Source organism: Petaurus breviceps, unplaced genomic scaffold (genome assembly GCF_028583685.1).
Source record: "Petaurus breviceps papuanus isolate PSGF00001 unplaced genomic scaffold, PetGlider_PUasm1.0 126, whole genome shotgun sequence".
Taxonomy (NCBI): Eukaryota; Metazoa; Chordata; class Mammalia; order Diprotodontia; family Petauridae; genus Petaurus; species Petaurus breviceps.
Window position 1 is genome coordinate 9,870,008 of NW_027185655.1, and position 15,469 is coordinate 9,885,476.

A 15,469-nucleotide genomic window follows, 5' to 3' on the forward strand; every position below is an offset into this window, starting at 1 on the left:
TTGGTACCTTGTCTAATTTTATCTTTTAGAATCAAACATTGGGTATATGGAGTCATAATTTTAGAGCTTGGAGGGCGCTATGGCAACCTAATACAACTATCACTGTGTATAGCTGAAGAAACTATAATAAAAATACTTATTTAGTTGAATTCAGTTGACTTATAAAACATGAAACTTTTTGTTCTGCAAAATTAAAAGGAGAGGTTGCCTGTGACTTTCAGTCTGTGGGTCTCCTCTTTCTTGATGGATGTCTTTGACGAGACATAGTAGTGTTGGCATCTCCTTGACATGTGACCCTAATGGTGGCTTCTTCTCAGTTTCCTCTAGACTTAACACTCCTTTTTCTCTTTCATAGATCGAAGGAGACCTTCATCTGGTGGCCAACTCATTGGTGTGGGTCCCAGAAGGAGGTATGCTGCCGATCACCAACAGGATCTTACGGGCTGAAGTGCTTGGTGCCAGTGACTCAGAAATCATCTACACAATTTCTCAAGACCGCCCAAGATTTGGTAAGTTTGATTTTTCTCCTATGAAATGATAAGGATGGTCTACCATGACTCCTTCATGGCATGCATGTTACTGTGGTTTTAACAGTACTAATAATAAATAGCTAGCATTGATATAGTCCCTACTGTGTGCTAGACACCATATAAAGTACTTTCCACATATTTCATTTGCTCCTCACAGCTACTCTGCAAAGTAGGCATGACCATTATCCCCATTTTACAGTTGAGGAAACTGAGGCAAACAGGTTAAGTGAGTTCCCCAGCTCTCACAGCTAATAAGTGGTTGAATATGGATAGGAACTCAAGTCTTCCTGACTTCAAACCCAGTGTGTGATCTGCTGTATCGCCTGGGTTCTTCTAACAACCATGACAAGGCTTCCCTTGATATATGTAGATGACTTTATGGTTTCCAGAGCTCTTTCTTGTACCATACCTACTTTAATCCTCACAATGATCCTTTGAGAGAAGCAGGACAGACTCCATTATCTCCATTTTACAGAAGCAGAAACTGAGAACCACAAATTAAGTTGCTTTCCCGAGACCCCACTGCAAAGAACTAGTAAGACGTGGTATTAGACCCAAGGTTTTCTGAGATCCTTTTTGGTTTCTCTTCTTTCTTTGCTATACAACTGCTTCATGATTCGCAATGATTTTACTGGCTTTGGGTTTATTTATTATGTCTCTTTATTTTTGTTTACATTAAGAAATAGGTTAAAAGGGTTAATTATTCCATTTCTTCATTAAAAACAGCTTTTTGTTTGGTAGAACAGAGAGACAGAGACAGAGAGATTCAAAGAGACACAGAAAGAGAGAGGGAGACAGACAGAGAGAGGAGCTAGGTCCAGATTAGTGCCAATAATGAAGTGATTATATTATTCGACTTTGAACCGCATGTTTCGTTGGGCTGGAGCCAATGACCATATTTTACATAATACCAACTTTGAATAGTATAAATTCCAGTACATGTACGTTATTCACAGGATCCAGTATTTGTCCTAATTAAGACCTAACTGTACTTGTACAGGGCTGTTAGGAACGCAGCCAAGGTACAGATTTTCGAAAATCTCCAAGTACCTCCTTGAACTTGGTCTGTAATTTCTATGTTTCTATTGACCAAAGCATTTCTTGATTAAGTTTTGACTCTTTCACCATACAGTAAGAAAACCTTTTGGAGTCCTTGTTCCGGAATCTTTTGTTTTCTGTCTTACCGTCATGAGTTGTGAATATTTTCTGTGTGGAGGAGAAAAATGAATTTCTATGACTTCCTAGTTGAAAGTCCATACCACAGCACAATGATGTTATAAGCCCAAACTAATAAAAATATGCTGGTACTTTTATCTTACATTGAATTTATTAAAAGTGATGTATTAAAATATTGATCTTGTTTACCTTGGTAGATAATTAATCCATCCCTCTTTATGATGTATGTAATTGAATAAACTGCTCATAACTTAACAGAACTTCATGTATCCTGTGTATCTGAATCCTTAATAATATTAATAAAGCATCCATTGACATCTCAAGACCTATCCTCTTAGTTGAAGGCTGTATAGAATTTGTTTTTTGTTGTTACCCTTGACCATTAATTTCTTAATTTGTTGATTCCATTTTTTAGTTTCCTAGTTTGTAGGCAGTTGGGTGGACCAGTGGATGGTACTGTGCTTGGAATTATGAAGAATTAAGTTTAAATCCTGCTGTAGATACCTTGTGACCCTGGGCTAGTCACTTAACCTGTTCGCCTCAGTTTAATCAACTGTAAAATGGGAGTAATAATAGCACCTAGGTTCTAGGGTTGTTCTAAGGGTCAAATGAAATATCCAATGTACAGTACTTTGCAGATTTAAAACATTATAGAGTGCCAGGCCTGGAGTCAGGAAGGCTCATCTCTGACCTCACACACTTACTAGCTGTGTGACCCTGGGCAAGTCACTTCACCCTGTTAGCCTCAGTTTCCTCATCTGTAGAATGAGCTGGACAAGGAAATGGCAAACCTCTCCGGTATCTTTGCCAAGAAAACCCCACATGGGGTCATGAAGAGTCAGACATAACTGAAAATGACTAAAAGATAACAACAAAGACTATTTTTACTTTATGCCTTTCTTCTTTTAATATGCTTGGAAGTCCTGTCAGTCACAATAAGATTATTATTAGAAAGAATCATGTGAACAAAAATGGTGGCAGGAATCAGTAAGGTGAAAACTAACTCACTTAAGCTAATTAACTTGAATTAGTTGAATTAAATTCAGACAGGTTTGGGAAATTTGCCTGGTGATAATCATTTGTATCAACTACTACCATGCTTTCCTCACTCCTTGGATTGATTAAGTTTTCCATTCACTACACTTTGTTTAGAGAACTGAATTTGGATACACACACACACACACAATATATACATATGCACGGCAGAGGCATGTACATTAAAACAAAAATGCATCATATGTATTTGTATATGTATGTATCTATGCACAGATGTATAGGTACATACATATTTGTGTATATTTATATGTAAATGTATGTATTTATACATATATAAATTTATATAAGTAATAAAATTAAAGTAAAATAGATATAAATTTATATATATACAGATATGTATAGGTATATACAAGTTTATATAAATATATATGTATATGTCTGCATATAGATGTGTACTATATCCAATGTACAGTACTTTGCATGTTTGTGTGTGTATACACACACATATACACACATGAATATATTTTTGACTAGACCCATGAGTTCATTGGTATGGGGAACCCCTTAGTGAATAGACTCCCTTTACTGATGAAGATTGGCACTTAGTCTGAAAGTTTTAGGCTCATGGTGGGTGTCAAACTCCCAGAGGGCTACAAGCAGCCTGCAAAACTCCCGTGGAGCCAAAATCAAATTATAACACCATTGGGAAATATTTAACAAAATACATAGAAATACAGTAGGATCCAGATAATGTTGATTTGTGTTTTCTAAGTCAGATTCCCCTCTCCCCTTTTCTGTTTGAGTCTAGGGTAGGAGGGTGGAGGAGGTTAAGTAACTTACCCAAGGTCACACTCCTAGTCTGTGTCTGAGGTAAGGCTCAAACCCAGGTCTGCCTGACTCTGTGACCTAATCTCTATCTGCTATTTCATACTGTCTCTCAAAACATATTACTCGTTAAAGTTTACATGTCACATTCCTTAATGCTGCAATTCTGTCACTTAAATGCTATTCCCTTCTAGTACAAACAGCTTAGTTGAGGCCCACGTTGCTTCTTACCTGAACTATTGCAATCATCTCCTGATTAGTCTCCTACCCTCTAGTTTCTCCCAGTCTGATTCATCCTTCTCACTGCTAAGATTCTTCATGATCAGGCTTGCTCTGGTCACTCTGTGCCTGCTCAAGAATCTTCAATAGTTTTCCATTGCTTGTTGAAGAATATTTAGCCCGACATTAAAGAACCATCCACAGTCTACCTCTAATTTTTCTCTCTCTGACTTCCTTCTCCCCCATTCTCTACATGTCGCTATTTTATCTGTCTTTTAAGTCCTAACTCAAATTCCAAATTCTTTTGTGAAGAAGTCATAATTATGCACCCTAAAAATGGATGTAAATACATAAGGATTGAAAAAAATGTTTCTTCGATCTTAATTTTTAATCTGTTTGAGGGAATTCTTATAAGACTAGATGAGCATTCTGATTTCTTCATTGACACAAGAAATGTCTAGTGTTAAAAAAAAAACCCTTTTGGCTCTGGCCGTCAGCTGTGGAAGAATTCTGTTTAGTTAAGATGTGATCATATATCCAAGAATACATACCTCTATGCACACCCACACACAAACACACACACATATATTCTTAATATCTATTAAAAGAGACTTTTTCCATGCTTATCGGCAGGTATATTTGTATGAGAAAAATTGTTAGCAGCATATGTATGTGTGTATCTCTCTCTCTCTCTCTCTCTCTCTCTCTCTCTCTCTCTCTCTCTCTCTCTCTCTCTCTCTTTCTCTCTCTCTGTCTCTCTGTGTCTCTCCCACCCCCCTTCTCTCCCCTGACTTTTATAAAATACTTAAAATGTTCGCCAAGCATTTTACATACTTTATCTCCTTTGAGTTCCATAACATTTGAGTGACAGAGGGTTGTTGTGAGACAGGTACTATAGATATTTTGTTTTTGTTGTCGAGGCATTTCAGTCACATCTGTGACCCCATTTAAGGTTTTTCTTGGCAAAGATACCAGATTCGTTTGCTATTTGCCTTCTCCAGCTCATTTTGCTGATGAGGAAACTGAGGGTTCATCAATGAGATGAAAGGTTAAACAGGGTTAAGTGACTTGAACAGGGTCACAAGTTAAATTTGTAAGTGTGTGAAGCTGGATTTGAATTCAGGTCCTCCCAACTCCAGGGTGGTGCTCTGTCCATTGTGCCACCTACCGCCCCACATTATATGGATGGGGAAATTGAGTTGGAGGTGAGGCTTGAATACAGGTCTTTCTGCACTGTCTAGTTGGTCATACAATTTCTCCTTACTTTTTTCCGGATGGCATGATGTCCTACTTGTACATTAGTTATTTCCATTGTGCCTCTGGTAAGCATCATCTCTATTAAAAGCGTAGTGTGGAGAAAATCCAGAGCTGGAAATAGGATAAAATTGATTTTTTAAAAAAAGAGGCCAGAAGTTTCAGGTGGAGAATGAGCTATAAGAGCAGATGTTTTATTTAAAGGCACAACTCTTCCATTTTTGCTTCAGATAAGGTTCAAAGAAATTGAGTAGTAAGACTTTTAGAAATTATTCCAAAAACCCTAACTATGGGTGTGATCTGCAGATCACAGAAAATCTATGATAGAAACTCAGTTCTTTAAAAATAGATTTTCTTGAGTTTTTTCTCCAATCAAATTTTGTGTAACTTTTTGTTTAACCTTTCCTTTTTGATAACTCTGTTTTGGGGGAAAAAATCCCCCTTCCTCCCACCCCACAAACATATCTTCTGAGCTTTGTTTTTGTAAAAGTTGATCAACTCATAACAACACATTAATTTTCACAAATCCCCATATTCTTATTTGAGACTCATTGAATACAGGAAGTGGACCTGTGATTTCATGGATAGTGGCAACTCCTAGATGAGGGAAAAAAATGCCTTCAACCTAAGAGGGTGGTATTTTCTTTGCAACTTAAATATTGTCTTAGAGAATTGCCTAGAACGTGGAGGGATTAAGAGATTTGCCTAAGGCCAGATTCAGTATGTGTGCTTTCTGGCTCTGAGGCCAGTATTTTATGCACTTACCCGCCAGCCCCCTCCCCTCCTTGCTTCTGGTTCTCTTATGTGATTTTAGTGGACATAAGTCAGTTATTTCCTATTTTGGTTCTGTTTGCAGAGATGGTTGGACTGTTTTTAGACTTGCAAATGGAATCCATGATTCTGTAATGACTACCACCTTTTTTGTACCTCATTCTGTCTAGACAGTCAGAAAAGAAAAAATGGAGATGCTGTTCTCTCAGGGGAGGGAGTTCTTTAGATGGAACATGCCTCTAGTCTTCTACATGGGCAGTGACTCCTTCCTGATGGCAGGATAGGAACCCTTCCAGAACATTCCCCAGTATATTTTAGAGAGGAGGCTATAAAGGTTCCACTCTTGTCTGCCTCATGGTAATCATGCTCTGTGCTCCTTCAGGGGAGGTGGTTCTTTTGATGAATATGCCCGAAGGCAGTCCAGTGCAGGGAAGGCAGCACCTGCCTGATGGGAGAATGGCAACACCCACCAACACGTTCACCCAGCAAGATATCAACGAAGGCATTGTGTGGTACAAGCATTCTGGTCCCCAGGCGCAGAGTGATTCCTTCAACTTTCAGGTACCCAATAGCTCATTATCTCAGTTCCTTGAAGTTTAACTCTAATAACTATGTGTATATATGTGTATATATATATGTATGTATGCATGCATGTATATATGTATGTATATATGGACATATATATGTATATATAAAATGATACATCAGAGTATCAAATATAAAAAAGCAATGGGTAATTTTATGTCGATGTCATAACGAAAGCAAACATTCTTTCTTTTTTTTTTTTTTAAAGCAATCGGGGTTAAGTAACTTGCTCAAGGTTACACGGCCAGTTATTTCTGGGTGTGGTGCTGAGTATCTGAGCCCAGATTTGATCCCCAGGTCATCCTGACACTGGAGCCGGTGCTCTTACTCTCTGTGCTACTTGGCCACCCCAAAAGCAAACACTCTTATAAACCAACCCCTGCGATAGGTGGCTCCATCTGCCAATTTAAAATGTTGAGATTTTAATCTGTAGTTCTTTAAGTAACAATAGATGCTTGAGAACAAGTAACTCTTTATTTGTTGTAGAAATGTTTATAGGACAGATTTATTTCAAAATATCAAGAAAAATATGGGCTATACTATCTCAAGCCATAGTTGAAGCTGCTATTGCACATCAAGGATAAGGAATTTTTCTTTCTGGTGGCTCTGTTTCCACAGCAATACACAAAACAAACCATTTCCTTCCCCAAAATGTTCTTCTGGTGTCTCCCTGTGGTGTAGATGAGACCTGAGGTTCTTCAAGACTGGGCCAGTAAAGTGTAAGCTCTGGTGGAAAGATGTTAGCTACAAATGTTAGATTCTTCACATGACTGTGAATATGTCCTGTCACCCAGTAACCAACTGACTAATACTGTACAAGATCTGAGTATGAAGTAAGATGGATGATCTTTAACATGCATAGTATCCAAATTAATTTAATCTTCTTCAAATTATTCACATTGGGAGACAATTTACTTTTCCAAGTGACCTAAAAATGCTCAAAGGCATTTTTGGAAATGTTCTTCTTTGAAATTTCCTTCTAAGTCTGTAGCATTCTTATGATTAACCTTGCTAGGCAGCTAGGTGATGCAGTGGAGACGACATTGGCCCCTGGAGTCAAGATCCAAGTTCAGTCGGGTCTCAGACTCTTACCAGCTTTGTATCCCTCAGAAAACTGCTTAATCTCTGTTTGCTGCAGTTTTCTTATGTGTAAAATGGGGATAATAATAGCATCTCCCATAGGGCTATCTTGAGAATCAAGTGAGATAATATTTGTAAAATGCTTACTGGAATGCCCGGCACATAGTAGGTGCTTAAGAAAGATTTCTTCCCCCTCTCTTCCCTAACTGGTCTTTTGGGGTTAAATGCAAACTTGCATTTGAAAGGACTTTGTCTAAGATCAAACTAGCTTTAGGTCCCTAACAAAATACAGGAGATGGATTTGTCTTTTTGCGTGACTCAGAGCTTGGTTCTATACACGCTCCCCAAGGAGGAGTTACAGAAATGCCTTGTGTAATGGCAGCATCGCTAGAGGATGGGCTTTCTCTGAAGGAGAAAGAGCTCATCGAAATAGGAATTTGGTGAATGTTGTTGTGAAGACTGGGATCAGACCTTGTATTTTTATTTTTTTGCTAGAAAGAGGGTTTTTGTTAATATTCTTTTAACAGATTAAAAAACAAAAGCCCCAGTGCAACAAACCTCCTTCAAATGATCTTTATACAGAATTAGGTACCATCATTTGGGGTCATCTTTAGGTACAATCAGACTCAAATGTCATCCAATCTGAGTCAGACCTGGTGTTTTTTATCTAAAGCACCTTCCCTAAAATAGTCTATATGAATGTGGGATTGGGTAAGTGGCCAGTCATTTTCCATTCACTGCTTTGGTGGTATGAAATAGATCGAAAATGAGATAAATGCCAGGCTTTTATTTGTTCCTGCCCCTCTCTTTCACCTTTTAGTTTGTTTTATATACTAAATGAGATGAACTGAGCTCGGCAGATTTAATTCTGTTTTTGTACTGAAATGCTGTCATGAGATATCAATACAGCCCATCTGTTAGTCTGTGCGTTAAGACTTGGGATTTTTGTAATGTGTGCCCCATTAAAAGATACTGTGACTTAAGTGGGGAGACCAGGGCATTCAGCCACGAGGAAGCCACTGGTATCTAGGGGATACAGAACAGCGTGTGGAACCTGGCCAGACCTGCGTTTGAATCCTGCCTCTCATTGTATTTGGTGGGTAGGGGAAAGGGGACCAAAAAAGGCAAGGAAAAAACCAAATATTCTCACTCCCCCCAGAGTGGTTTAAACAGTTGGGAGCTATAACCCCTCTCCCCCACCAAGTCACCATCACATACACCATCAGACTCAATTGATGTATTACATAATTTTACTCAATTCCTCCCTTCCTCCCTTCCTTCCTTCCTCCCTCCCTCCCTCCCTCCCTCCCTCCCTTCCTTCCTTCCTTCCTTCCTTCCTTCCTTCCTTCCTTCCTTCCTTCCTTCCTTCCTTCCTTCCTTCCTTCCTTCCTTCCTTCCTTCCTTCCTTCTTTCCTTCCTTCCTTCCTTCCCTCCCTCCCTCCCTCCCTCCCTCCCTCCCTCCCTCCCTCCTTATAGTTCATTGACCAGGGGAAAGGGAAGGGATACTTTTGGCAAGGAAGATGATGTTAAGACAAAAGATATCATTAAAAATGAAAAAAAAAATTAATAACAACAACAAAAGAGTGTGCTGAATGAACTGGAGAGCAAAGGGTGAAACACTAAAGAAACAAAACAAAATCTAGGAACCCCACAAATGTAAACGTGTATTTCATAAGCCAGAAAAGGACCATCCATTTTGTGCCTAGTTGCCATATTTTACCTCACCTTCTGGCTGACCATCCTGGGTGTGTGTGTGTGTGTGTGTGTGCATGCACACACACATGGATTTCTTCTGTTTCTGTGTTAGCTGTCATGGGAAATGAGGGAACCTGGAAAACTGTTGCCTGAATCAGTAACCACACCAAAATCAGAGATGGAACATTGACTAAGAGGGCATTTTTTAAAGCTCCTACCATAGTCTAATCACTGTACTATGCAGTGATGCTACCAAGGCAAAAATGAAACAGTCCCTGCTCTCAGTGAGCTTACATTTGATTAGAGGAGATCACAAGCACACACATAAATATATGGAAAATACAGTGTGATATTTGGGGAATCTCTACCAGCTTTGGGGATCAGGAAAAGCTTTGTACATGCATTGAAGTTGGAGCTGGGCTTTGATGGAGGAATTCCATGTAGGCAGAGGAAGGGGGCGAGGGGATGAGTTCCTGGTACAGGTGATGGCTAGGATGAAGTCACAGGAAGGAAAGAATAGTAGGCAGTAATACTATGAACCAGACTCCAAAGTGCTAAGTGTTTTACAAATATTATCTCATTTTATCCTCAACAACTCTGGGAGGTTGTACAGTTGAGGAAGCTGAAGCAGGAAGAGTTTAAGTGACTTGTCCAGGATCACAGAGCTAGTAAGTGTCTGAGACTGAATTTGAACTCAGAACCTCCTGACTCCAGGCCTTTCTTTCTATCTGCTACACCACCAGGTGCCTCCAAACTCTAGCCATTGTGTTGTCTACCTGGCTCAAGTGTGTGCAGTTTAACAAGGAGGCCGGGTTGGTCTTGAATGTATCTAGGAGTGAATATGTCCTCATCGAAATACTGATTAGGGTCTTACCTCTCGGTCCTGCCTTTGCAGGTGTCCAGTGCTGCTGCCCCCCAGGCCCATCTGGAGAACCAAGTATTCAACATCGCCATCTTGCCGAAGACACCTGAACCTCCAAAGCTTTTCCTGGGAGCCAATCTGCATATGACTGTGAGTTTGGTCTGTCATTCCTTTTAACAGGAGAAATAGTGCAGTGGGAATGAAAATGGGCTTTCCTTCATACCAGGTGAACTCCTGATTTCACAACGCTTTCAGTCATCATCTCTTTGTCACTAATGGTATTCAAACATTTTCCATTTGCCACAGAGAGAATCATGGGATCTCAGAACATTGAAGTCATTGTGTAGAATGTGCTGGTTATCCAGCCTCTTGCTGAATACTCTCATGATGGGGGACCCATTAACTCACAAGACAACCCACTCTATTTTTAGGACATCTTCCCTTATGTCAAACCTCGGTAAATCTGTCTCTCTAAAACATTTGCCCATTGCTCCTGGTTCTGTCTGTCCTCTGGAGCTAATCTCTTTGTGTGACTATTAAGCCATGGGATGTCTTTCCTTTTGCATATTTATACATTTAAATGTCAGATTTTATATTTGTGCCTATAAAATGCCTGGGGGTTTTGGTTTTGGCCCATTGTTTCAGCCTGTTGAGATACATTGGAATCCTGGCTTTTATCAAATTATTTTGTGTTCTGGGTTTGCATCAATTGTAGTTTGATAAGGAGGTCTTTATCCAAGCTACTGATAATACCATCGAAAATAGTAAAGAGACTTCAAGGCCAGAGTGCTTGCTCTGATAGCCAGAAAGCATTCTCTGTGTGTGCATATGTGTGCATATATACAAACATATTTTTGTGTATTTGTATTTATGCACATATATGTATAGTATTATTAGAGACCTCCCTACATGTTGATATTAATAAACACTCTTTGGGTAAGACTTTTTTGATCAGCTACAAATCCACATCTTCTGTCATTCATCTTATATTTCTCTGTCTTGTCTATAAGAATATTAAGACTTTGCCTTACCGAAATCATAACGTGGTATAATTCACAGCTGCTGTCTGAGGGCATAGCCGAGAACAGAGGCATCAGGAAATGAACATAATACTCAAATATTTTAGATATTGTCTTCTCAGCATGGGATATAACAAGGCTGTCGCTTGCCTTTGGTACCTCCTGCTGATATCAGGCAGGAAAGAAGGAGATTGACAGAGAACACACATTCAAGTCTGACTGGTGTTGAGAGGAAGAAAGCCAGAGGGATGGAGACTGAATAAGAAGGGGGAAAATGAGAGGAGAAGAATAGCTTGCACCTATTCTGGGAGACAGTTTGGAATCATGCCAGAGAAGTCACTGTGCTGCCTGTGTTTGTCTTGAAGAGACTGTGGGAAAATAGCACATTGGAGCTGTGAATGAGTCCAAAGCATCTGCAATTATGCAGGAAAAGTTACTAAAGAGTGCATGCCCTTGGACTCAGCTACATGATGGCCACACCTGTGTCCCAGAGAGATCAGAGAAAGCAGAAAAGAGGCCATATGTAGAAAAAAATATTTGTAGCAGCTTTTTGTGTGATGGGATGCCCAGCAGTTGGGGAATGACTGAACAAATTATGGTGTCTGGATGTGATGGCACAGTAGTGTGCTATAGAAAATAAGGTAAAAAGATCATTTTAGTGAAGCATAGAAAGTCTTTTATGAACTGATCCAGAGGGAAGGGAGCAAAACCAATATAATATCAGTATTAGAAAAATGAATCATTTTGAAAGACTTAGAACTTAGGTACTCTGATCTCCTAGGTGGATACTCTTGTGCTATAGAAAAAAGTGAATACATGAAAGTCAGAGAAAGCTTGGAAGTTGCTTTAGTAGCAGGAGGAGAAAAGCTGACTGGATTGCTTTGGGGACATTATAAAGCTTCTCTAATGACCCCAGGCTTTTCATGAAAGCATGCCTCATTTTTTTTTTACCAATGCTAGTATTTTACTAACATTATTATATGATGAGACATGGAATACAGTTGTCTCCAGAAAAATTTAAAATGAGTATTCTAGGAATATGGAGAGCCACAAGTAATAAGTGTCTGAGACCTGATTTGAACTTGGCTCTTCCTGATCCCAGGCCTGGGGATCTATCCACTCACTATGCCATCGACATACCTTATTAGAACACTTCATAAATACACAGACCAGCAGCACAGGAACCATCACTTCAGTAAAATCAGCACTAAAAGGCAGCTGAACATAGAGTGATTAGAGTAGCTCATCTTGGTCCTGAAGAATAAATTTTAAAACACACTTCCCTTTTTCCTCTAGAGAGGTGGGGGACTGTGGGATGTATGGTGTCTAGAGTTGTGCTACCAGATAAGTTCTCCTTGGCAGGTGACTTTACTAAACTCTTTTTCTTATAAGGGGGAGTTCATTGGTGATGGTGGGTTGGGGAGGCCAAGGATGTAGGGAGCTTTTTGGAATATTACAATAGTGTAAAATTTAAAAAAAGAAATGTAAGGTTAGCCCTCAATTCCTCTCCCCTGCCTCTCAGGGCTGGAAGAATCAGGCCAGAGCTGAGACATCTTGCTCCTAAAGTATCTGTCATCCTAAATAAGGAGGAAGAACCTATAAATGGTCTTTGACTGTTGGGTACCATGCGGTCATGATCCTTCATCTTTCATCACTAACAGCTTGAGGTTCAGCACTTTGGAGAGGTCCTCCCTCAGGCTTGAAGGCCACCTAGTCCCTAGCCTTTCCCCAGCTCTTCCCGGTGTATACACTACCCCCTAAGCATTCTCTGACAGGTAGGATCATGTCATTATGTTCTCAGGGCACAACGGATGGATGAGATCAGATAAGTGCCGGCTGTCTTTGAAGTGAAAGCCTTCCTTCTGATCTGATCCCCCTCCTCTGGAATATTATAACCTTTTACTCTTTGGCAGATGCTGACTCTCGTTAAGCCCTGGAGTCCATGGAGCTCTTGCTAATGATAATGCTGTCTCCCTAAGTGTATAAGCCGGACGCCTTCCAGCAGGATGCCCCATTTAGTTGGTGCCCCTATATTTGTGCAGGACTGAATTTCAAGCTTGCAGGCTTGAACCACAACAAAGAAAACAAACTCCACTCCAGAAATGATGGGTTTTGTGTGAGACAGAGGCAAAAAGGGAAAAAGTCGAGTGTTTTTAATGAATGGGTAGCATTCGCATTCACACTGTAAATAATAATATAAAGAAATCATAATTCACCAGAACTATGAAATCCATAATTTATCATTCTGACTACAGGAACTTGGGTTAATTTTTTTGGGAAACTTTACTCATGCATACATACATCTGCGTATATACACACACACTCATACATATGTATGTACATGCACACATGCATGCATGCACACAAACACATAGGTTCCCTACCTCTGGGAAAGATTTTAGGGCAGGGGTGGGGAATTTGCAGCCTCTAGAACACATACAGCTTCCTAGGTCCTTGGGTGCAGCCTTTTGACTGAGTCCAAGTTTTACAGAACAAATTCCCTTTATTCTGTGAAGTTTGGATTGAGTCAAAGGGCCACACTTAAGGAGTGAGAAACCCTTATGTGATGTTGAGACCACAGGTTTCCTGTCCCTTCTTTAGGGCATAGCAAAGAGAGTGGAGGACCAAAAATTAAGAGAATCTGGGCCCGAATCCTGCTTAACCCCAAGAGTGGCTAATGACAAGTCACTAAATCTGAGTTTCAGTTTCCTTATCTCTAAAATGGGGATAATAAAATAATAAACACCTACCTCACAAGGTTGTTATGAAGCACAAATGAGTTAATGTTCATAAGGCCAGTCAACATGCATTCATTAAGTGCTAGTGTAGTGAGAATAAGTTTTGTTACCTTGATAAGATAGGAAAAAGTCCACCAACTCAACACGATTAACTCCGTGTCGTTTTACGCCTTCATTTTTGCTTGAGTTGTTTTGAGTCATTTGTTTTTCTAAAAGTTGTTTTTTTTTTCTAAGAGGAGCAGTTGTGTGGTATTGTAATGGCAATAATAATAGCTAACATTTATTTGGTATGACATGGTAAATCACATGTATGTTCTTAATTGATAAACGTATGTGGACTCTCTGATAAGAGAGATCACCAATAGGAAAATGTTATAGATTTTTATTTTTATAGATATTTATTATTAGTAGTCTACCAATAAAATTATGTGGGAAATAATTTAAGAACATTCATAACTAAAAATATAAAAATATTCCACCAGAGGCCCCAACCATCAGCCTGTTCCTAGGGCACAGTGAGGGCTGGTTAAAGTAACATTAGCTCTGGCTCTTAGATTATCCACACTTGAGATTCAGGTAGCCCTCGTTCATTGGTGGATGGCCTTGTTTGGTGAAAATTCACCAGATAACCACCTTGGAGGAAAGCATCTTCAGGAAAATGTAAGCAGCAAAATACAGAAGAATGGCAGGAGAGATTGGATGGTTTAGTGGAGAGGGTATCAGGCTTGGGAATCAGGAAGGCAGCTGTGGGACCTTGATCTATTTATTTGCCTTCAGTTTCCTGATTCACAGGATGAGGTGAATTGCATCCAGTGATCTCCAAGGTCCCTCTCAGCATTTCATCTTCATCCACACGGCATTGATTTCTCCTACTGGGTCTCTACGTTTTTAATGCTTTCCCTTCCTTGCAGTTGGGAGATTATTGAGCATTCAGTATGGCAGTGTTTATGTTTTTTACGCTGTTCTTAAATTTGTAAGGATCAATTTTATGCCCAGATAATTGTGGGCAGCAGTTCTGTCAGGATTGATGATCTGGTTCAATGCAGTTTGTCTGCTGAATTCTCAACAGGATCTTTAGAATTTGTAATTGAGCGCAGGGAGGTGTAGTTGGTCAAGAGGAACAAGTTTCCATTATGTCTTAATGCAGACTTAGGTTCAGGATACCGAGATCCAATGCAAGGAAACATGGAGCCCATAACAGGACTGAAAAGCAAGCTGGCTTTATTGAAGCCTACTCATATTAACAAGGGCAGTTAGGGAAAATGGCAGGCCAGGCCAAGCCTACTAGGCCCCCAAGGGAAATTAGACACCCATCTTGGTCCCTGGAGGGCACGGGGTACCCTAGCCCAAGTGACTTGTAAGGGTGTTTCATAGAGTTCTTACCTGGATTGGGAGATGGGAGCCAGGAGCTTGGAACTTAAAACTTGGGTTGATTCATGCTAGTGGAGGGTGGGACTTCTGGGTAGTTATTAGCTTGCTGAGAATCATATTTCTTACTCACCAGAAAAAGGACTTTGGGCTGTTACAGCTGTTCTTATATTTTTTTAACTTTTCTGGGACTTCTTCATTTAGCAGGTGAGGAGTCTACTGGGGTTATTACATGGTATATAATTCTAGCCCCCGATTGTGCCTTTTTTGACATTGGAGATTTAAATTTCTTTTTTTTCTTTTTTTTTTCTTTTTGGAGGGGGTAAGGTAGGGCAATTGGGGTTAAGTGAC

General features: G+C 39.8%; 1 protein-coding gene across 2 annotated transcripts in view; it reads left to right on the forward strand.

Annotated features, from left to right (window-relative positions):
* The window catches only part of FRAS1 (Fraser extracellular matrix complex subunit 1), a 485,111-nt gene that overhangs the window by 332,264 nt on the left and 137,378 nt on the right, over positions 1-15,469 (forward strand). For both annotated transcript variants that reach the window (XM_069092754.1, XM_069092760.1), the window contains 3 exons: positions 356-509; positions 6,154-6,332; positions 10,027-10,143. In XM_069092754.1, the coding sequence (XP_068948855.1) occupies positions 356-509; positions 6,154-6,332; positions 10,027-10,143 (450 nt within the window). The remainder of the gene's footprint in view (positions 1-355; positions 510-6,153; positions 6,333-10,026; positions 10,144-15,469) is intronic.